Here is a 23,017-nt window from a genome sequence, read left to right on the forward strand (position 1 = left end):
TCAGAACCGAAGGGGCTCATTCCTCTGCTACTTGTGCCTGGAGTGTCGGGGCCGAGCGAGGCCCAGCGTCTTCAGAATTAATCCCCTCGTGCACAGGGACCCCCCTGTGGCTTCCTGAGCCATCGCTCGGGTGACGGGGGGGCCCTCCAGGCAGTCACTTCTGTCCCCCTCTGGGTGGCATTAGCTGAGCACTGAGCAGAACTGGCTGCAAGTGCCCAAGGGCTGTTAGTGACACGGGGTCGAGACCAGGGCCCCTCGTCACACTCAGCCTGGGGCTGGACATTTTACTCCTGACAGTGCTGTATTTGCATGGATCTGTATTTGGTTCTTCCTTTGGGGCAGGATGCACTTAGTCCTGGAGCTTCTGCAAATAGCCCGTGTGCTCTTCACTGTATTCACCGAATAGCAAGTTTACGCGTTTGGATTATGTTAAATAATTCAAACAGTTGTGGATCTTAACCAGATGAAACACGTAGCTGCCACTTCTGAATGCAGCTTCCTGGTCCTGGCACCTGCTGTCGCAGAGTCCGAGTCTGCAGACTCGATGGGGCCCTGGGACGCCCGGAGCACAGTGGGTACGGCTCTGGAGGGGGATGGGCAGCCACCTGCCCGTTCCCCGTGACCCAGCGTAGGCATCTGCCCTGAAACTAAACCCTCCAGGCCTGGAGATCTACGGGTCCGTGTCCAGTAGGAGACGCCTGAAGGAAGCACAGGCCCTGCGTGCAGGCAAGGGGGGAGCGGGCCACGGGGCTTCCTGGCTGGAGCCCAGTGTGGCTTCTCAGGATGACCGCGGGGGGTCAACAAACTGATGGGGATTCCTGGGACGTATGGTTTCCTGACGAACGGGAACTGGAGCTGGGCAGTGGGGCAGGACGTGGAGGGGGCGGGCCAGCCTGGACGTGGGCCTTCGGGCACCAGGGGAGCTGCCCCCATGGGTACCATTGAGCCGAGCTGAACCCGCTGAGCCCACATTGCAGGCCGATGAACAAAATAAAGTCTTTGAAAAAAATGTATGTGGTGTGCCATCATTTGTACAAGAGGCTTAAGAACGCAGAACTACTCGCTTCTGGAAAAAGATCCCAAGAATATATAGAAATGGAGGAGGCTGGCTGCCTCTGGGGGAGCGAGGAGGGTCAGGTAGCGGGAGCGGCCGAAGGAGGGCCTGTGCCTTTCTTGTGACTCCCCCAGCAGTACCTCACCGAGCTGAAATCCCGAATCCTGCCCAACGGTACAGCATGGGGGGGGGGGGGGGCAGGTGGCTACTACCTGGGGGTGTCTGTCCGTTGGGGGTGCTGAGCTCTCAGAACCGTGGTGATCATGTGCGTGCACCCCAGGATGGGCAGGCCCCCAGCTTGGTCCCCGGGGCCGGATGAGCAACGACTGCAGCGAGCTGGCGGGTTCTGGATCTGGCTGCTCCTGCCGCCCTTCAGTTGGTTCCAGGGCCAAGGGCCCGGCCTGGGTGCTGCGGAGTCCAGAAGGGCGCAGACGCCAGGGTGCCACCGCGGCGATGGCGCTGCCCCTGGGCCCACGTGGGTGGGTAGCAAGTGGGGAGGCACGGCTCTCCCTCAGAGTTCCCCGTAAACACGGGAGGGCTGATGGCGCGACAGCCTCTGGCCACACGGCCGCTGAGTCCCCAGGAGCTCTGGTGACGCGGTACAGGTACAAAGGGGGCTCAGCCTGCCCACGGAGGGATCAGAACAGAAACTCCAAGCTTGACGGCGCGGAGACCACGCGCACGGTCGTGGCCCCACGAGAACTGGCCCGGGCGTGTGGGGGGCAGCCCACGTCCCCAGTGGAGGCGCTGGGGGACCCGGGCCCCTGTGCTTTGGCTCCACAGCGACGCAGGTGCCTGGCTGGCCCCGAGGGCGGAGCATGCGGTCCTGTCTCAGGGTGTGAGCCGAAGCCCCTGTGGGGCACCCGCCTGGCCTGGGGTCAAGCAGCTGCCTCCTGACTTCAGCTCAGGTCGTGATCTCAGGGCCACGAGATGGAGCCCCGCGTCAGGCCCTGTGCTCCACAGGGAGCGTACTCGACGTTCTCTCCTGCTCCCGCTGCCTCTGCTCGCATGTTCCCCAAAATCTTAATTTTTTTTTTTTTTAAGATTCTTATTTATTCATGAGAGATGCAGAGAGGGAGGCAGAGACACAGGCAGAGGGAGAAGCAGGCTCCATGCAGGGAGCCCGACGTGGGACTCGATCCCGGGCCCCCAGGATCAGGCGCTGTGCCGAACGCGGTGCTAAACCACGGAGCCACCTGGGTGCCCCCCGCTCCCAAAAATTGTTAAACAACAATGGACCTGAAACCATAAACCAGAGAGAAATAGGCAGTGAGCTCCCGGACACTTCCTGGTGACAGTTTTGTGGATTTGACCCCACACGCAAAAGCAACACAAGCAGAAATAAACCAGGGGGCCTGGGCCGCGCTAAAAATCTCAAGCTCGCCAAAGGAACGTGATGAAACGGAAACTACTAAATAGGAGAAAACATCTGTAAATCATTTATCTGATTAGAGGCTGATATTCAACATAATTCCTCCAACTGGAATTGGATTAAAAGTGGGCAGGAGACACGAGCGGACATTTCTCCATAGACGACGTCCAGATGCCAACAGCCGGCACACGAGGAGACGCTCCACACCCTCCCCAGGCAAATGCAAATCCAACCTGCAATGAGATGTCCCCTCACGCCTGCCAGGACGGCTATTCAGGATCCTGAGAAACAACAGGGGTGGGTGACGATGTGGAGAAAAAGGCACCTCGTGCCCTGCTGGTGGGCACGCAAACGGGTGCGGCCACAGTGCACGGCCGTGTGGAGGCGCCTGGGGGCGCCGTGGGAGAAGTGTCTGCCTATGGCTCAGGTCATGACCCCAGGGTCCTGGGGTGGAGCCCCGCCGCGGCTCCCTGCTGGGGGGCGGGGGGGCATGGCTGTGTCTCCTGCCCCTCCCCCGTGCCCTCTCACTTGCTCGCTCAAAATCTTTTAAAAAGTTAAGAACAGAACCTCCTAAGACCCAGAACTGCACTGCCAGGTACACATCTGAAGACACGAAAACACTCGCCTGAAGATCCTCGCGCTGCAGCACATACAGGGCTACTGACGCGGCCACGGTTCGGAAGCACCAAGGTGTCCCTTGGTGAAGTGTGCTGCGTCTCTCGGTCCCTCACAGCAACAGTATTCAACAAAAAAAAAAAAAAAAAAAAGAAATAAAAAAGGAAAAAAAGAAAAAGAAAAGAAAATCTTACCATTTCCTTCATTTCCAGCACGATGGACCGTGAAGCCGTGATGCTGAGGGGCCCAAGTCAAATCATGATCCTGCTTCAACGTGGAATCTAAAAACAAACCAGCACAAAGCAAAAGCCAGAACTGCAGCTCCTGCGCTCCCGGAGTAGACGGTGGTTGCGGGGGGCGGGGGGGGGGACACGGGACGGGAGGAAGGGGTCGGAATCACAGGTGTCTAGTAGTAAAGGCCAGCGTGGGGACCACAGCAGGGGACCCAGTGGCTGGGGGAGATCTTAAAAGTTCTCAGCACAGGAAAGCCCACCCGGTGTCCTATGTGGAGATGGATGCGACAAGAGGTGCAGGGCTCCCCCCAACGTGTGCAAACCCCGAGTCCTGCCCGTCTGGGTTGCCTACGGGAGGACAGCAGCCCCAGCGAGAAGCGCGCAATGGCACCGCGGGACGATGCTGGTCTCTGGGACCAGAGTGCCCTCTGCAAGTCCGTTCTTGGAACAGATCAACGCTCCTTATGCTCACGGGACACGCCTTTTCAGAGTCGTCTTGATATCTCTGAGGACATGAACGGGCCTGGGGGCACGCAGGGACAGGGTCGGGGTGCAGCCGCGTTGGGAGCTATGCTGCACCCCAAGGGAACAGCACGGCCTGGTGACAGATGGGTGCCAGGGAGACCCCGGGCACAGGGCCCCATTCCGGCCTCCGTCCCGTGCCAGCCTGCGAGCACCCAGCATCCAGCCCTCCTGCTAGAGACGTGCGGCGCCTCTCGTCCCAACACGGCTGCAGGCCACCGCGGGAGCCAGTCTCCTCCGCAGACTTCCCGGTACCGCGCTCACTGGAGGAGCCGCAGGTGTCACTGGGCCACCCCGTCTGCTACTGCACGGGCTGGAGGTGAACACAGGGCACCGGGACCCGTCTCACGCCCCAGGTAGAGGTCGCACTGGTGGGTGCAGCACCCACGACCCTGCTCCTCAGTGGGCGACTGTGCGCAGGGCTTCGGGGCCGCAGCCCCTCGGGCAAGTGCTCCCTCGTCCCACACGCTCGCCCCTCACCCGCTCCACGGGGGCACAGCGTGGGGCCTGGGACTCACGGCGCTGGCCTGTGCAGGGCCTGCGCAGCCCCCAGGAAGGGGGGTCGTCACCGTCAGGATGAGCGCCCAGGCCAGCGGTCCCCCACCCTCCCAGACAGCCCTGTGTGTGGGCCACCTTTACCCACAGGGTCCCGGCCTCCGCCTCCAGCCTGTGCGGAGACCCTCGTGGGGCAACACGCCCAGCTTCCAGGGGGCGCCCAGCGGTGGGCGTGCAGGAGCCCCTGGGCGCCGAGCGGGGGAGCCAGGGCAGCAGGGCGCCCGTCTCCGTGAAGCCCCGGGCCTGCATCTGCTCAGTCACCTCACCGGCCAGAGGCAGACCGTCCTCCACCTCCTGCACCCGCCTGAGCACCCAAGCTGGGTCCTGAGCTGGGTCCTAAGGAAGAGAGGGCTCCTCCCCTGGCACCCCGCCGGGGTCCCAGGGCAAGCCCCCCAGGCCGGGGCTCTGTGCACAGCGCCACGTCCTCCGGACAACAGGCACCTGCTGTGCCTTCATCACAGCGCCGAGGACAGACCGTCGCCAGGCCCGGCACACAGCGTGTGCTGGACAGAAAGTCAAAGCGCCAGTTGTGACCTTCTTCTCATACCCTCAAGGAAGGGCTGCACACAGTTCCTCCTAAGGAAGCAATGAGGCCACACAGCCCCGGGCCGCCCGGCCTGCAGGGACCGTCCCCTGGCTGCGAACACAGGGCCGCCCCCCTCCCCGGAGGAGCGTGGGCGAGATGTGGCATGTGCTGCTGTCACGCCGCCGCCGCCCTGTGGACAGCTGACCGACTCTGGAGTCTCAGCGGGCTTCAGACGCTCGATTTTTCTTTAAAAAAAGAGTGTCTAAACCCACACATGAATAAAGCGTGTTCATCCCAATCCAGGTCACCGGCCACGAGAGCTTCAAGGAAACAGAATTCTAAGAATGCAAACAATTCACACAACTAACTTTCCGGAACAGAGACAATGTCTGTAATTGTAAACAAAAGAGGGAAGTTTTAGAATAAGAAAATAGGTATTTCACAAAGGATATAAACAAGAAAGAAATATAAATAAAGTCTGCAAACCACAGGACGGTCACCTCACTAGCAGGACACAAGGCGTAACAAGTTGGAAGCGTTGCAGGCAGAGGAGGGGGCCGGCCGCATCCCGGGAGCGCGTGTCCCGCAGGAGCTGCAGCTGTGCCCAGGGGCCCGCACCCGGACCATGGGGCAGCCACGGGGACAGCGGCCCTTCCGCTGGGTCCCCTCCCTGGAGCTCACGTGCTACTCGGGAAAAGCTGTCCCAGCACAGTGCGGATCCTGTTAAACATTTAAAATTTATTAACCCTTTTGTCAAAACAGTTGAACACGCATGTATGATCCCATTAGAACTTTTCGACGGGGCCAAGGAGGCCTAGTACTTGGAGAACTCCGCGCCAGATTCAGAGATTGTGCCACGATGGAGCCCCGTGACAATCAGCTTTAAATTAACTGTACTTTTAGGGATCCCTGGGTGGCGCAGTGGTTTAGCGCCTGCCTTTGGCCCAGGGCGTGATCCTGGAGACCCGGGATCGAATCCCACGTCGGGCTCCCGGTGCATGGAGCCTGCTTCTCCCTCTGCCTGTGTCTCTGCTTCTCTCTCTGTGTGTGTGACTATCATAAATAAATAAAAAATTAAAAAAAAAATAAATTAACTGTACTTTTAAATCCTCCAATTCTACCTTAATGTGAGTTAAAGCGGCTCCCATTAACATTATTCAGGGTAATGAACAGGTGGGTATCGTGAATAATCAAAACACACCTCGATTTCAAGAGCAGGGTGTGTGCGCGGCCCTCCAGTCCCCTGGAGGACGTGGTGTGTGAAATCCCAGTGACTTCTAGTCACAGAGCATCGTCAGCCTCTGGATTTTGTCTTGGGAAAACCTGATTTCTGATATCAAAGACCCTGCGTTACAATACACCCCAGGCAGTGGTGGCGTCACGCAGGAATTACGACAGGTTAACTGTGCTGCCTTGAAACACGCTATGAAATTCAGCATGCATGGAATTTCAGCAGTTTTTAAAAAGAATATCCCTCCCACAAGTACTCTTCAAAGCAGTTTGAAAAGCAAGCACGTGCGTTCCTGTGACCTGGAGGTGTACAGGACACACACTGGCTCGGGCAGCAGCAGCTCTGCGGCTCCAAGTCTCCTCACAGGTGGTCCCAGGTGAGGCTCCATGCAGACCCCACCTGGCACGTAACCTGCGCTAACGCCGCAGAAGCAAACAGCCGCAGAGCCTGGGACGGGCGGGTTCAGAGCTACCATTCTGCAGACCGAGGACAAGAGGTTTTCAGATTGTTCCAAAGCACGATTCTGCATGACTTCATGATGTGCAACGAAGGCAAATAAAAAGCGGATACTTAACTTGGATTTAAAAACACTTTATAGTGTGTTGCTTTTATTCAGTGGTCACACCAGAAGGTGTGATGGCAGATACAGGTGTAGGGGGAGTAAAGCTGCCTGAGCCTGCTGGGGACCCCGTGCCCTCCACGGGGCCGCCCGGGCTCGGAGGGAGGCGGAGCGGGGGGCACGGCGGCCGCGGCGGAAGGCGCGAGTGTGATGGGGCGGGGGAGGCTGCAGAGAGAGACACGTTCCATCAGACGGCTTTTCTCCTGGGTGGGAACTTTTTGGTCTACAAATTGGAAAGGAAGGCTCAGACTGAAATAAATACATTTATTTTGAGTGATGGCCTTTACTGGGCACTGTCCACCACATCCGCGCTGAACGGTGTTCTGCGGGCAGCGGCCCGGGCCGCCTCGCCGCAGGGGGAAGGCCAGGCCCCCCAGCCATCCAGGGGAGGGGGCAGCGGCCCGTGACTTCTCACAGGGAGGATGACGCCCCTCCGCTGAGAAGACGGCCGGGCTCAGTCCCTGCGCTGGCTTCCTTAGTTGAGTTTGTCCTGGAATATGTACAGGTTGTTGGTGGCAGCCACGGCGATAATGTTCTCCGCCGGGTGCCAGGCCGTGTGCAGGATCTTCTTATTGAAGTCCAGACTGTCCACACTAATCTCGTCCTTCTTTCTCTTACCGCCTGTACACACTTTCCGAGGCTTTAAGCTGGCCCGAGGCTTGCTGTTCTCCCGGGAGGCTTCCAGCGTGACGTCCCTCCGTGTGTTCCGGTCAAACATCCTGAAGAAGTTGTTGTAGGACCCGGTCATGATCGCACTGCTCAAGACAAGAAGACAGAGTAACGCTCGTCAAGGACGAGGCGCTCAACACCCCCGCCGCAGGTGGGCCTAGCGCCCTGGACGCCCAGCGCGGGTCCCCCCACCCTCACTCAACAAGACCATTTGTAGAATTAAGAAAGGACAGTAAGAATGGTCAGGAGAGAAATGCAGTGAAAATTTTCTACTGAACTGCATCTATGCAATCACATCGGCAAAAATTAAATAGTACAGAATAAAAGAGGAAAAAAGGCACAGTCATACTTTTAATTACAAGCATTTTTTTTTTTTTTTTTTTAGTGATCCCTACACCCAAAGTGGGGCTCGAACTCATGACCTTGAGATCAAGAGTCGGGTGTTCTCCTGAGTGAGCCAGCCCAGTGCCCATTAGTGCATTTTTAAAAAGAAAAAAGGACGCAGTCATCTGTCCCAGCCATGAGTACAGTGTGATTTATTTTCGGGTCTTGAACACCTGCAACTCTGTCAATGACTCAAAGCTGGTTTGTGTTCAGTGAACATTACTCACACTTGTCCTAGTGTATTCTGACGTCAGTTCTTTCACAGGAAGCTACAGGAGCATTAAGTGACGTCCTAGACCTTAGGTGGACTCAGCCGCTGCCCTGCTGCCCACGACCTTACTGGTCCAGGATTAATTCTAACGGCTTCCACGATGTCTGCAGTCGAAAACGTCTGTTACATTGGTACAAACTTCTGGTCTTTTTCAATAAAACCAGGAGGATCCTCGCTCACAGTGTTGCCATGATTTGGCCCGTGGCTTTAGAGTGAGCCTCACTGCAGATGAGGAAGCGGTTCAGACCTCGCCCCACAGACCCTGCTGGCAGCACAGCCCCGTCCCTGTGGCTCCCTGTCATCTCCCCTGAAAAGCCCCGGGCCTCCCGTCTCACGGCGGCCCAGCTCGTGGTGGACCCTGACCACCTGAGCAAATCCCTCAGGGTCTGAGTGCACCTAAAACTGCACCCAGAAAACAGGATAAACTCAGAAAAGTCTACTGCTAACCATCCTCGTTCCACTCCTGAAGCTCCAGAGCGCACAGCACCACTCAGACTGGGGCCCTCCCCGGCTCAGCCTCATGTGCGAGGCCACGGACATGGAAGGCCGAGCAGGGAGCACGCCCACGTGCGGCTTATGTCCACGCTCCTCACACTCCACTGCGTCGGCCACAGCCCCTCGGAACAGACTGCTAAGAGATTCTTTCAGGAGGAAGCTATCTCATCAGTGGCACGCATCAGAACTGCTGGTGCCTGGCAGAGATGAAACAGCTCCAATACAGACTCTCTCTTCGGCTCTCCTGACCAACGCGCCTATGTGGGCCTGGGGGTGGGGCTGGGGGTGGGGGGTGCTCCTGCACACTTGCCCAGGGCCCCAAACCACATCACGGGCCAGCTTCCCGAGCGGCCGGCCAGGAGCCATCCCATTCCCTGGGGGCAGAGTGCAGGTCACCTCCCAGGTCATGCTGTCCCTCAACAGGTGCTTCTGGGCAAGAAGGCAGGGCAGAGTTTGCAAGGGTGAAAGAACAGCTAAGCGTTGCTGGAAAGCCTCTGAATGGTCCTGCGGATGGGTAATTGAAAGGCATTTTTCAGTATTTCACAGGCAGCAGGGCCAGGTGTGGAGGCCAAAGGGTTTTCAGAATGTCCACTTGGTCCCTTATGGCCAGCAGCACAGGCCTTCTGTCACAGCATCCGGGGAGGCCCCACATGACACACAATTCTACTAGAGACGACGCAGGACAGTGTCTTTCCAGACCCAGAAATGCGCGGAGTTGTCTGACACCGAAGACGCAACCCCTAGCAGGCCTGCCCGCCCGCCGTTACTGTCTTCCAAGAATGTGCACAAAACCACCCACCGAGACACCACAGCTGCCCCCCTGTAAAGTCCGCCAGGACTTCCCGTCAGCCACCCACCCCTCTTGCTGCTCAAGCACAACCACCAGTGAACTCGGAGGGCACTTTCTTCTCCCCGCCAGAAGAAAAGGCAAACTAGAATGTGGCCATCACCATGCTTGGCCTTCTCGCTCATCTTGGAAATGATACAAAATCAGTTACTTTTAAGATATTTAAAACGCATTTTAAACTTTGTTGAAAGGAACCTCATTAGCACGTGTACTGTGTGAATACGGACGGGACCACAAGTGCGGGGGAGCTGGCTGGGCGGCCCCTGTGCCCCCGAGGAGGCCCGTGTCGCTGCAGGCCCTACCTGTCCGAACCGCTCCAGCAGCACTCGAACTTGTCAAAGATGCAGTCGTTTTCGTACAGAGAACAAAGCTTGCTTCGCAGGTACTCGTGGACCTTAATGAAACCACAGGCAGGTTAGACAGTGTTGAGCGCGTTTGGCGCCATCCCTGTGTGGCAGCCTCACCTGGTGGGTCTCCACGGGCCGGCTCTCCATGTTGAGGTCCCACACCTTCACCGACAGGTAGTCTCGGGTCATCATGTACCGACCACTGTGACTGAATTTCACATCGGAGATGGAGGAGATTATTTCTGAGAAGAAGGACCTACTGCTGGGATCTTCGGGTTCTTCAAAAACTGAAAAACACAAAGTTTTCAGCTTCTGTTTAAAAACCAGACGTGTGTGGTGGGGGTGCAGTCAGGTACGTGACCAAGTCTCGTTTTTGGCCTAGGTTGTAATCTCGGGGTCATGGGCTCAAGCCTCCATCGGGCTCTGGGCTCAGCACCGAGTCTGACTGAGATTCTCTCTCCCTGCCCCTCCCCCGCTCGTGAAAGACATAGGCCCACGTTGTAGGAGGCTCACTCTTCATTGCAGGAGCCCTATAGAAGGAGTTCTTTAAAACACATTTAGCCATAGAAAAATGAGAATAAGGCAAGAAGGTTATTGAGAGCCAGTTAGAGCAAGCACGCCTAAGGTCGGGCACTGCTGGCGTCCCTGCACTTCATAGGGGGAGACACTCCAGACACACCCGACGATCAGTGAGTGGCCTGCGCCAAGGGAGAAAGTGTCACAGGACGGGAAAATCCCACGCACATTCCTGACAGGACGGTTTCACCTGTCCGTGCCCTGGGGACACGAGCAGTCTCCAGTACACAATAGTCCTCAGCACAGGACCTAATGCACGACACACACACTTCCGGTTTCCTAGAAGGCTGGGCCTACTCTTTATGGCTAAACATAAAAACAAAACTTTCCTCACCTAGAAGAAACTTCAAGGCTCAGAGGATTAAAGCGCTAGAGCTTCGCCTGAGGGAACTGGCTTCAAGTCCAGCAAAAGCTCACTGTGAACAGAGCCCATCCCGACAGCTGAGAACCGTCACGAGTGAGATGCGTCCTGGCAGCCTCAGCCGAGGTCCTAATGCACAGAGGTAGAGGCAACAGATGGTTCTCGGCCGGACGCCGCCGGGGAGCCCTCTGACGAAGCACTGAGATTCTGGGCAGAGTAACACTACGGGCTGCCCCGCCACGGGACACCTACCGGGGAGTCCGCGTGGTGCCACCAAGGCCCACCCTGGGACTTATGATCAAAAGCAGGTCCTACGCTTGCACAGGGCTAAGGAGACCAAAGGACACGGTAAGTCTTGGGAAATGGTCTTGTGCCTGGAAAACGAGGATTAACACCGATATTCTGAACCTTCCGGGCACTTACACTTCGCGTGTCTGTCACACAGGGCCGAGGAGCGCATGTCACACAGTCTGATGGTCCCTTTGCTGCTGCTGTAGACAAACACGTTGCACTGGTGCGGGTGGAATTCGGCCGCCGTGATCACCTCCGTCAGCTCCTCCATGTTCACAGGCTTGATGTCTACGATGTCTGGAGACGCACAGTTAAGGCAGAGCGCTGGGAGGGCGTTGGTCCACATTCAAGCAAACAGTGGGTGAGAAACAGCCCACAGTGAGGGTGAAGGGCAGACACGTACAGGAGGTGATCCTCCAGACCGTATGCAGAGGAGCATGCCAGTCAGAGCACCCGGGTCACCACTCCAACTCCTGCCATGTGCCTCACCGGGCCCGGACCCACGCACACACCAGCACTGCCTGCCTCCTGCTGCTAGCACTAACCTTCCATGGGAAGACGTTCACAGCAAGATCAGACATGCTTAATGATGTGAATAAGAAAAAGAAGCAAGCATCCACATTTGCACAAAAATTCCATACTTCTATCCATAAATTACACAGAAGAGAACTGCCAAATTCCAAGATGCTGCTTTTTCAAGAATCTTTTCTGGATCTGCCATCAAGAGTTCATTCTAAGCAGTTAGAACAGTGTTAACGGGGGATCCCTGGGTGGCTCAGCAGTTTGGCCCGGGGCATGATCCTGGAGACCCAGGATCAAGTCCCATATCGGGCTCCCTGCAGGAACCTGCCTGCCTCTCTGCCTGTATCTCTGTTTCTCTCTCTGTGTCTCCCATGAATGAATAAATAAAATCTTTAAAAAGAAAAAAAAAAAAAAAAAAAAAGAAAGAACAGTGTTAACGTTGTAGCTTCCCAAATATAGAAATTGCTCAACTAAAAAAAAAAAACAAGGAAAGGATAGAGTTTGGCTTTGGGCCATGATGGAACCAACTGACACAGGTAAGAAAGCTGACACCACAGCTCGTCTCTGGACATTGGAGCACAGGCAGTGGCCCTGGGGGGCTGCTGGAGTCCGGAGAAGCTCATGGGACCTTCAGCGCCAGAGCAGCGCTCCCAGCAGGTTCAGGGAGGAGCGGTCAGCACCAGCCCTGTGGAGAAGCCACACAGGCTGCTGGGGACACACCTCGATAGCCCGAGAGTGCCCTGCTCACACAGGGCATGATGTGCAAGGGTAACCAGGAGGCAAGAAGCCCCAAGTGCACTGAGGAGATGGCTGTCGGTATGCAGACAGGTGCAGAGGTATGGGGCACGGCAGGACCAGGGCTCTCATGTGAGCAGATCAGAAGGATTTTTAAAGTAATAGCATGAATGGATCTAAGTATATGAAAGTATATGTGTTTCATAACCTAGGTCACAAGGAAGGTCATCTGAAACATCGTGGGGCAAACTTTTATAAAAGCAATGAAAAATAGGACTGCGTACACAAATCACTTATGAATTAGAGTCCTCACAAATCATGAAGGGAAAAAGATGAGCTTCCACAGGAGAAAAATCACAAAGGACAGGAAAAAAATTCACATTAATGGGCAGTAAATTAACAGAAGATACTCTGACTTACCTATTATCAAAGAAATTAAAAATGGTCTTATTTTGGCTTTACTGATGTGCAAAGTTGTTTTCAAAAGACCCAGTGTTCTGGACCTAAAACAAACACTCAGGGGTGGTGGAGCAGCCCTGTCTCCAAGCCCACACAAAGTATCCAACTCGCAGCTCTGCTAGGCAGCTCCTGTCCTACGGACCGAGGCTCACAGGTGTGAGTGCACAGGCGTGGGAGCAGAGCCACTTGCCACAACGCTGAGGAACCGGAAACGGTCTACAGCTCGCAGCGTGTACAACACATCCCGCAGCGCAAACCTGCATCACCGACAGGGAAAGAGAGCTCTGATGCATCACGACAAAGATGAGGCTGACGGCAGGGGCTTCCTGCCATGCACGGGCCCTGTGCTGACAGCTCTGCACCCATGGGCTCTCGGGTTCCACACACCCGCAGGCAGCACCCCAGGAGCGTGGGTTAACAGAGGAGGAGAAAGGCCTGGGCAGACAGAGTGACCTAATGCTAATTAAGGTCATCACGTGGAGGCCAAGAAAAATTAAGACCATCCCACCTAAAGTTTAGCATTAGCACAAGTACAGCCATCTTAGGCCCCTGTGAATAAGAGCTGAACTTTATGGGAAAAACTGCAGAATGTCCTCGGCAGGTAATCCCTTATCAGAAAGACAACAGAGCCCACGCCCATGGTAGAAAGTCTCATTCAATGCCCTTGAAAGCCCCACATCAGAATGAAAACAGAACTTGGAGAAATTCTTCCACCCCTTCTGAAAATCCCCTAGACCAGCCTATAAAAAACCCAGCTGTAACCCACTTCGAGGTCCAAGTCCCTGCTCCGCTGTGTCGGGCACACTTGGACGCAAGCTCGAGCTTGCTAATAAAACCCTCGTGCGCTTGCATCGGTGTCGGCTCCTCGGTGGTTTCTCGGATTCGCAATCTTGGGCACAACAATCAAGCTGAACTCGGGGGCCTCTGACACTCCCGAGCGCTTGGAACTTCATTACCACTGAGTAGAGGATGAGCCCTGTCATTCTTAAACAAAAACTTCCTTTCACAGACATAAAAATGTTGGAAAGGTACACATCAACCGCCTACAACAGTTAAACCTTTGAAGGGGGGGATTAAGGGGGAAGAACTTCCCTTGAATTATCTGAATTCTGTTCAAAACGGTCATGTATTAAGAGAAGGATTTAAAATATAAGAATTTAAGGAGAATAAAGAGAAAGCAGGGCCCACACGCATGAACCCTGAAAGACGAGAAGTCCTGCAAAGTTGCAGAAAGAAGAGACACAGCAGGCGTCAGCTCCCCAGCACCTTGGCCACCAGCGTGCGGGGGTCCGGCTTCCGCTAGCTGCCGGCACCACACAAATGACTGTACTGTTGTGCGCTTTCTTCGCAAACTAATGAAATTAATAACCAAATCAAGTAAAAGGACAACAGATAATAAAAATCAAGTGTGAAACGTAGAACTTTCATGGATTTCCTCAAGTGCAAGGGAGCACACACATGCCAAACCCCATCTCGACTGCAGCGCCTCTGGACAGCCTGACAATGCTCCCAAGCATGAGAAATTCTGATGAGGCCCCTTGATGTGCACAAATGACAGGACTCTCATTTCTGGAGAAATCCACAACTTTTAAGATGGGTGACTACCAGTAGTATGTAGATTTTCACTGGAACAGTAACAGCATCACTGCAGCCTTCCCAAAAGACCTGAATGTCTATTCCTTCAACAGCTTGTCTTCTGAAACAGAATGCTTACGCGGTCGGTCACTCCTCGGACTGGATGACTAGCCACCAGTCTACCCAAAGCCAGTGTCTTCTATTCTCCACTAGCAGATCGGGGTGGGGCGGGAGGGACCAGGCTAACGGAACCTCCATACACACTATTTAAATCACCTTTCAGGAGCCCAGGAGGGCAATGGACTTGAGGTCATTCTCATTCTGTAGAGAACCTTCCCGAAGGGTAGAAAGCAGTTCCCATTTTTAGGGACACGTTAAATCAGAGACCTTACACCACAGGCAGCAGGCCACATTTATGAGAGCAGACTGTAATGCAGGAGCAGACACGCACAGAGAACTTCCCTGAAAAACAAACCTATGACAAATGCCAAGACGGCCATCTGAGGAAGGATACTAAAACTTCTATCTGTGATTTCTAAATGCCATAGATTAATTCTCAGGTCATCTGCAGAAAGATATGTTTCATGATCACTATTTACTGAAATGGAATTTATATGATATGTGTGAGCATTTGCAAAAATTCGTCGTGGACTTGCTTCTACCATAAGATCCATAGGCTTCAATATTGGGACCTAGAAATGGAAGGAAATAGGAATTCAAAACAAAGATCACCGCAGCATAATATTACAATACTTACAGTAGGAAACAAAAAGGAACGCATCTATTTTCCCTGCGAGCTGAGAGTTTTGTAGGTCACCCTAAGTGACCAGCGGACAGAGCTATGGAGACAGGCTGTGGGCAGGGTCTTGTCCCTCCTGCGGCCAGCACCACGGCAGATTAAACTGGCTCCCAAACAAACTGCCTGCAGGGCATGGGTGCCTAACGGCGTGGCTTCGCTTGCCTGCCCGTCCCTGGAGCCACAGTGAGCTGTCCGGCAATAAAGTGTCCGTGGAGAGACCCAGTCAAGGACCAACCCCTCCGTCCTTGCACTTGCTGCCCTGAAGAGTGACAGCCAGGTGCCTGGGCCTCTTCACTGCCCTGGTGCCCTGCTGCTCGGCGCACACACCCTGTGCTGGGGAGGGGTGCAGGGATGGGAGAGCGCATAGAAGGGCCTTCAGAGAGCTGGGGAGGTGCCATGCTCGATCTGGTGCTGGCTACCTGGGCAGGTCAGCCTGTGAACACTCATGGAGCAGTTTGCCTCTATGGCAGATACAGTTTCTCGTATGTATAACATACTCTAATAAAAGTTTCTTTCTTTCTTTTTTTTTTTTTTAAGGGGCACAAAAACCCATCTCTGTGCTGTGTGCTGTGGTCAGGGAATAGGACACCTACACCAACGGGTAAAGAGTGGAGTTAGCCAGGCAACAGATGAGAGGAAGGGGTTGGTGTGAGCACACAAATGCCAACACAAGAGGCAGGGCGCCATTATGGGTGATCGTGCCCACATGTGAGGATAGGAAAAAAGTCCCAATGTCACTGACATCTAGTGGGAAAGAAGGCAGAAGTTTAAAAGCAAAATAAAAAAATTAACAGTAATAACTTATTTTTCTAATTAAAAGCCAAAGGGAGCACCTGGGAAGTCTAGAGGAAAGCTCTCACATCATCTGCTCTGCCCAAAAGTCTGCAAAAATGAGCTTGGGGAAATCTGCATTAATATTTCCTTCATTTTCAACCAGCTAGGTGCTGACACCATAGTAGCATTTTCTGGAGCAGGACAGGTCTGTTCTGCAGGCACAGGGCAGGCCACCACCGCCCTCTGACGAGTCCCTAAGTGATCAAAGCACATGGCAACTCTCATGCTGGGACAGAAAGGCTGCTCCTTCTAACCAAGTCCCTTTTCTGGCACTAAAAATTTAAGAGGAAAATTTCAAAAGAGCAATAGTTGACTCCTACCGAACTAAGTTTAGATAAGCAGTCCTTTTTTTAGCTTTCAGAGAGGCAATTAAATCAAATACGGGCCTAAAGTCACAAAGGTCAATTTACAGCCTGTGACTCTGAAACCACAATGTGTTAATAACAGCCATTTCTGATGAAATGACACTTTGGCCAGTTAGACCAAGTGTGTCTGGGTGAATGTATAAAAGTGCTTCTGAAGAAAACCAGCACTGGGCCCAGTAAGACCCCTGGTTCTTCTAGCAGAGGCATGCAAGCGTCTGGTGTGGCAAAGTGGGCTGAGCTCAGGGAGAGGGTGCTCGGCGGAAGGCTGTGACAGACAGGAGACCAGGGCAGAGCAAGGACAGCCCCCAGGGCACCCAGTGCCTTTTCTGTTCTGTCACACTCAGAGTTTCACATGTTGGCAGCTGTCACCCCAGTGCCGTCACTCACAGGGCTTTATTACAGCCACATGGATGTGAAAGCAGGGGCACGGGGGCACAAAACCTGCCCACGATTACATCAAAACATCTTGGTTCACATCAGGGTTTTATAAACTCGACCTGAGTCAATTACATTGCTTCTCTGTGTCAACTCTCTGGACGAATGGCAACACTCTGGACCTAAGTCTATGAGCCATCCTGCTCTTCTTGGCCACGCTGCTGTCTTCCCAACCATGGGTAGCACTGCCTCCACTGCTGGGCTGTGGCTCTGTCCTCTGCACCTACCACCCAGCACTGTGGTGCACCGAGCACCGAGAGCATGAGGGACAGACCTGAGACAGGCCACATGCACTCTGCCCCCAGTGTCGCTACGGTGGGGTGTGGAGCAGGGAAGCGTCCCTGCAATGTGGTGTCCCTCCCTGTGGCACCTCACCACTAATCTGCAATGTGTTCGCTATGTAGGTCTTCACTTGATAAACAATATTCAACAATGTAAACTTTGTTAAAAAACAAATAGGCCAACCAACAGACTTCAAATGTAGCAGGTGATGGTTTTAGGGACCATGTCGAACGACTTCCAGCGTTGGTCCCCCCGCTACTGCCTGTGCGCACGGTGCGTCCTGGTGCCCCACCTCTTTCCCCAGAGCCCATCCAATGTCACACACCCTCCAGGGTGCGCACCACTGGGCCAATCACAAGACAATGGACCTGACTCAATTCCTTTTACTCAATTTCACAGATGTTAAAATGTGGACAAAATCTAGGTATCAGAACTTATGAAAATGGTCATTTCGAAGGGTGCCCAGCGATACCAAAAAGGGAATGAAGGATACTTAAAAATTTAACAATCAGGGGCACCTAAGTGGCTCTGCTGGTTAAGTGGCTGCCTTTGGCTTGGGTGGTGAATCCAGGGTCCTGGGATCGAGCCCCGCGCTGGGCTCCCAGCTAAGCAGGGAGTCTGCTTCTCCCTTTCCTCCCTGCTTGTGCTCTTCTATCTTGATCTCCCTCCCCCCACTCGTGCTCCCTCTCAAATAAATAAATAAAAACCTTAAAAAAAAAGCATTAAAAAAATTTAACAGTTAGAATAAGAAGTGATGATACTATGGTCAGGCAAAGAATTCTGAAAGCTCAGTGTGTGCCTCAGCTAACAGGACACCAGCTAATGGGAACCCTGGCCGTGCACGCCTCGTCTTGCATCCAAAGCCCACAAGGCTTCCTTCAGGACACCGCTCTGAGTCCCATGTGCACTGCACCGCCACCTATGTGCTACTTACAACCTCTGCAGTGTGAGGCAGCTCACACACTGAGAGAGATTTCTTCTGTAGGATTAGATAGGAGTCTTTAGGATCACTAGATTTTCTGAAGATACCGTGTGACTTCCAGCTTATGTGAATGAAATACGAGGAATCCCAATTTTAACACACATATAAACTGACGACTAGGATTACAAGCAGCTTCCACGAATGAGAAGGCAGGTGTTGCAGCAGTCCTACTGGCCGCCTTCTCTACCAGCTGATTAGGTGCTGTCCCCGACACACTAGGAAGAGAACTGGGTAGTTTGAGGAAAGGCAGTGTGTACCCGCAGTGCTGTAATTCGAAATGGGTCTCGAAGCCGTCCATCTTCATCTTTCAAGTTATAACCTTCTGCTCTTTTGTCCCGTTCACTTATTTTCCATAATTTAATAGTTTTATCTGAAAATAAAAACCTTAGTTTCCATATTAAAAGAAAAACTGATTCATGCACCACTATTAGTCCAGTATTACAGCAGAAAAACTACGTGGTTCTATGTTGATTTATAAGCTATGAGACTTTGAACATTAATTTCTAGTTAGAGATAAACCTGGATTTTGTCAGCGTATTAAGTAAAGATGTGGAAGCATGCGCCATAGAGCAATGCCACACGGGGAGTGTATGCACGTGCTCACTTCTATATACTTTAAGTTTTTAGCCTATCACCTGCTATCTAGCTAATAATTTACTTTCTCCCCAGAGTTTAAAGCAGAAAATAAAAAGTAATGTAAAAATTTGCTACACTCGGCAAATTAAAAATAAAATCCTAAGTCAAACAACCACTTAAAAATAAAAGCTCTTACCATTTGTAGAGAGTAGAAAATGAGCAGCATTCTGTTGTGGTAACCACCTAATTTTATTAATTTTTTCCTCAATTTCTAGACTTTTCAAATAGTCAAACTCTGGTTCATGACTTTGAAAGGTACTGTAAACATTATATTCTCCCCTAGAGTGAGGGCGGCCTTTATTCTGCAAGGAAACATGAGCTGTGTTAATGAACAAAGCACAGTGCGGAGAAAAGTTCAGTCCCATCAATCTGAATATAAAATGATCACACACAGTTTTTAAAGTTCAAGAAAACCCTGGTCAAGAACTGACAGGCGACACTCCGACACTCCATAACAGAGGCTTTCCCAGACCTTCTGTCCTGCTCCCCTGCACGCGCTCCGGAGCAGGGCCTGCGCAGGAGTCAGTTGAGGCTCCTGCACGTTTACATTTTTTCTGGAGAGGCTGGTGGGCCCACAGGGGGCAGCACTGTGCAGTGTGGCGCACAGCTGGGGAACAGCCAGCCAACACACTTGTACCCACCCCCACCCGCCACCCCGGCCCCGGGGTACAGTCACCCATGCGGTGACCAGCCCAGCAGAGGACATCTGTGATGGCACTTTTTCACACATAAAACTTTTCTACACATTACACTAAAAGTAGAACACCCTTGGGGAGATGCATATTGTCTTCAATAATAACCCACTCTGGGAAGGCAGAGTAAGGAGGAGGTAAGATCTGGGAACAAAGCTGGACAAGATGGGGAGAGCACAACAGGAGCCGAGGGCTTGCTTTTCTTTTAGGAAAGAATAATACCTGGGTGGTGGGTTCATAAATGTAATTGTATTAATTTGAAATCATCTGTATCCAGAATGACATTTTCTATGAAATAATAAAAATACTACATAATTAAAAACCAAGGATACCAAGATTTTAATTCTTGGTATATAGTCAGCACCTAAAATCACATATTTTAACACTTTAGGCTGTGTGTCAAAGAAATCAAGTGAAACGGAGGAACCCTTATGTCTAGATTTCTTTATATTTCTGAATTAGGATCGCATATTATGAATCTGCATGGCTTTTTTGTGTGCTGGACTCTCCTGGAAACCATGCATGGACTCCAGGATCTAGGACATGGTTTCCATGAGCAGGTGTGTGAGGTGCATAAACTCTTCCGGCCCGCACCCCTCTCTACAAGTAAGGAGAATACCAGCAGATGCTTCTAATTTTCCAATGAGAAAAAGGAAATGGAAATCTTAAAAAAAAAAAAAAATCTGTGGAATCACTTAGTTCCACACCTCAAGACTATAATGAACTCTGAGAAAACAGAATAGGAACAGCTCTACGAGGTGCCCACATGCACGTGCTGCCCATCCTCCCAGGCACGCTCTCCAGGAACGGGAGCCCAGGGCAGACGCTTCTTGCACTGCAGGCCCATCTTCCTGTTAGGAGCCACACCAACCCCCACACCTAAAGCCTCTGTCTAATAGGTGAGACCCCACATCAGGCTTCGAGGACCCACCGGCAGGGACTGGTGTCCATGCTCTGTCCAGGGAGGAGTTAGGTACAGAAAAGGCGAGAGGAGGGGCCTCAAGACAGACGTGCCTGCCTGCGGCAGGTGGGTCCTGGGGAGGGCAGAGCCAGAGCCATGAGGCTGCCAGCCTAAGTAGCTGGGAACAGGATTGACAAGCAGGACAGGAAGATGATGGAAGGTGCATCTGGTTTTCAGACACATGGAGTGCTGGTGTCACTAGAGGAACTACTCAAACAGAATAGTTTGCAGAGTGAGCTGCAGAGCTGAGCCCCCTCCCTAAACTGCTCACCTTACACTGACACGTTGGGCTTCTTGAAATGGATGGCGCTGCTCTAAAAAGAAAAAAAAACTCAAAAATCACCCCGCTGCCTTTGTTCCCTACGGCACGTTGGTGCACATACTGAACTCCCGACAGCTCCCTCTGGCCCCAACCCCCAGGCTTGACGTTGACACCTAGGCCCCCGTCGGCCGTCAAGTGCAGCCCTGTGGCATCCTCACCCTGTGTGCCTCGTGCAGGCCGGTGCCCCAGCGCTCTGCAGGGAGGGCGGTGGCCGCATACCTGACGGCACTGGAAAAATCCAAGTCACAGTGAGGGTTACATATGACAACTACCGGAATAGTTTCAAAATAGATGGAACATGAAGGCTCTGTGTTAACCAAAACATGAAGAAAAACATGGGGGAAAACAGTTGCCCAGGGTTTATGAAGTTGCAGATGGCCAGGATTATCAAATTTAAACAATGTTAACAACCCCCTGCTGTATAATTGTGCTCTCTCACATTATTAATCATGATTTAATACATCTGAACAAAACACGTCATGCTACAGGTTCTCAAAATTGTAATGCCCAACATTTTTTGTAACAAGATGCTTAAGTTTAATTATAATCTATTTCACATTTGAAGGTAGTATCTTTTAGGTTTAGTGACTCACAAAAATGAGAAAAATTTCTTTTTCTATAAGGATACCATTAAAACGGTGAACTTTAAGGAGCTAAAAGTGAACTCTTAAATTTACAACAGCTATGACTCAGTAATCTGTTAAATAATCCTTCTGCTAAAAGTAATAAACTCCACTGATGCTGAAAGGGATAAAATACATAGTTCTTTTAAAACAGCACCATCTAATAATCTACCTCTGGGGAAAGAATGCAAAATTATAAACTTATCAAACCATCTATGAAGATCTAGAGAGACTATCTCCATAAAAGAATTCCACCATCACAAACCAGAAAAAATAGGATTAAAAAGGTTTTAAAATCTACATGGATGTATCCAAATTAGAGCTGCAACAGGTCTATTTTAATAACGATGCTGGCATCCCATAAATCTCTTCCCATTTACCAGAGCAACCCTCCACTCCTACTGTGGGGGCGCCCAGGGCTCACTCTCCCGTAGATGCCCCTAGGCACCCCCTCTCTGGTGGCAGGGCCGGCATTCGCTGCCTTGCACATCTACTGGAAGGAAGCAGAGGCCCACCAGCTGCCATATCAGTTTTACCACAAAAATAAGAGACTAGAATCTGGAGATGAGAAAGTAACTGCCCATGACCTGCCTGGACACAGACAAGGGACTCATGTGTGAAGCTGTGAGGGAAAGAGACAGATCTTGACAGAAACCCAGGCCTGGCTGCACCGTGGTCCTCGCCTGGAAACATGTGCACAGCAGCCCAGCGAAACAGCAAGTGATCTTGCTTCCTTCATCAGCAGTCATCACGAACTCTGATGAGGATCCCCAGAAAGGGGAGGCGGTGCTGGCAAGACCTGGTTCTCCGCCCCATTCTGAAAAAGAGGGCTTCTCTGCCCTTTCCCCCCCAAAAGGGGGAGTGACCTAAAAAAACTGCTCATGAGGGCAATTCATCTTTGGGGTCCTCCCTTTCTCCCAGCAAGGACGGTGGGGCCCTCAGGGGGCAGGGCAGCAGCAGGGTCGCTCACCTCTGACTGAGGAGGGAGAGAGAATTCATGGCCCCTCAGGACACACAGAATCTTGCCTGCAGCTAGTGCGGCAGGAGCCATTCGGAGCACACTGCACAGCTGGACAAGGACTGGGAGCCAGCACCTTCACAGGCTGAAGTGATTTTCACCAACAGCCACTTTAATTACTTACAGGATGAAAGCAAATAGAGGCAGAACTCCATCACGCCACATCCTGCATTTGGTCCTCACGACAGCCTGTGGGTAGGGCAAGGACTCCCTGCTCGCTGCCCCCCGAAGACACGGGCACAAGGGACTCAGTTGGGGCCCAGTGGTTGGATGTCAGGGAGCTGAAACACAACCTTGCTCACCCCCGCGATAAGCTTCTCAACAGTTAATGTGATGTAACTGAATCTAAGTGAAGTCAGAGACTGAGATAAAGTGCTTGTGCTCCTTTCCTTCCTTCCAAGTGACACGAGAAAGGCTGGATTTCATTTGGCTTGTGGACTGTGAATCACTGACCTCTTGTTCCCGCTGAAAAATAACAACTCTGCCGCCCTTGTCTCCTGTTGCAAGAAGGTCTCCAGAGTAATTAAATTCAACAGTTGAGATGATGTCAGCTGTCAATAAAATACAGAAATAATTCACCAGATTAGGATTTTGAAAGGAATAATAATATCAAAGGTCAATAAAAAAGATTCAAAAGAAAGACACATATAAAACTTTCTCCCTGGATAAAGCAACATTTTCATGGGAAATGTGTAATTCCCAAGCAGCCCATTGTGGTTCTGGCACCCAGAGCCCAGGAGCACATATGGGCTTATGGGTTTTGCTGAGTGGATTGAATGCTTGGTCACTAGGACCCCAGGATTTATCTA

General features: G+C 52.3%; 1 protein-coding gene across 5 annotated transcripts in view; it reads right to left on the minus strand.

The window, feature by feature from the left end:
* Positions 1-3,282: 3,282 nt before the first annotated feature.
* The window catches only part of PPP2R2D (protein phosphatase 2 regulatory subunit Bdelta), a 48,546-nt gene continuing 28,811 nt past the window's right edge, over positions 3,283-23,017 (minus strand). For 3 of the 5 annotated variants that reach the window (XM_072804843.1, XM_072804846.1, XM_072804844.1), the window contains 8 exons: positions 22,662-22,759; positions 18,729-18,894; positions 18,214-18,326; positions 14,774-14,951; positions 11,101-11,265; positions 9,858-10,027; positions 9,696-9,787; positions 6,684-7,482 (listed from right to left, as the gene is read on the minus strand). In XM_072804843.1, the coding sequence (XP_072660944.1) occupies positions 7,203-7,482; positions 9,696-9,787; positions 9,858-10,027; positions 11,101-11,265; positions 14,774-14,951; positions 18,214-18,326; positions 18,729-18,894; positions 22,662-22,759 (1,262 nt within the window). In that variant the 3' untranslated portion in view covers positions 6,684-7,202. Of the gene's footprint in view, positions 3,323-6,683; positions 7,483-8,007; positions 8,156-9,695; positions 9,788-9,857; positions 10,028-11,100; positions 11,266-14,773; positions 14,952-18,213; positions 18,327-18,728; positions 18,895-22,661; positions 22,760-23,017 lie in introns of those variants that run through there. The other 2 variants (XR_012020370.1, XM_072804845.1) reach the window with 2 other exon arrangements.

Source organism: Canis lupus, chromosome 29 (assembly GCF_048164855.1).
Source record: "Canis lupus baileyi chromosome 29, mCanLup2.hap1, whole genome shotgun sequence".
Lineage (NCBI taxonomy): Eukaryota > Metazoa > Chordata > Mammalia > Carnivora > Canidae > Canis > Canis lupus.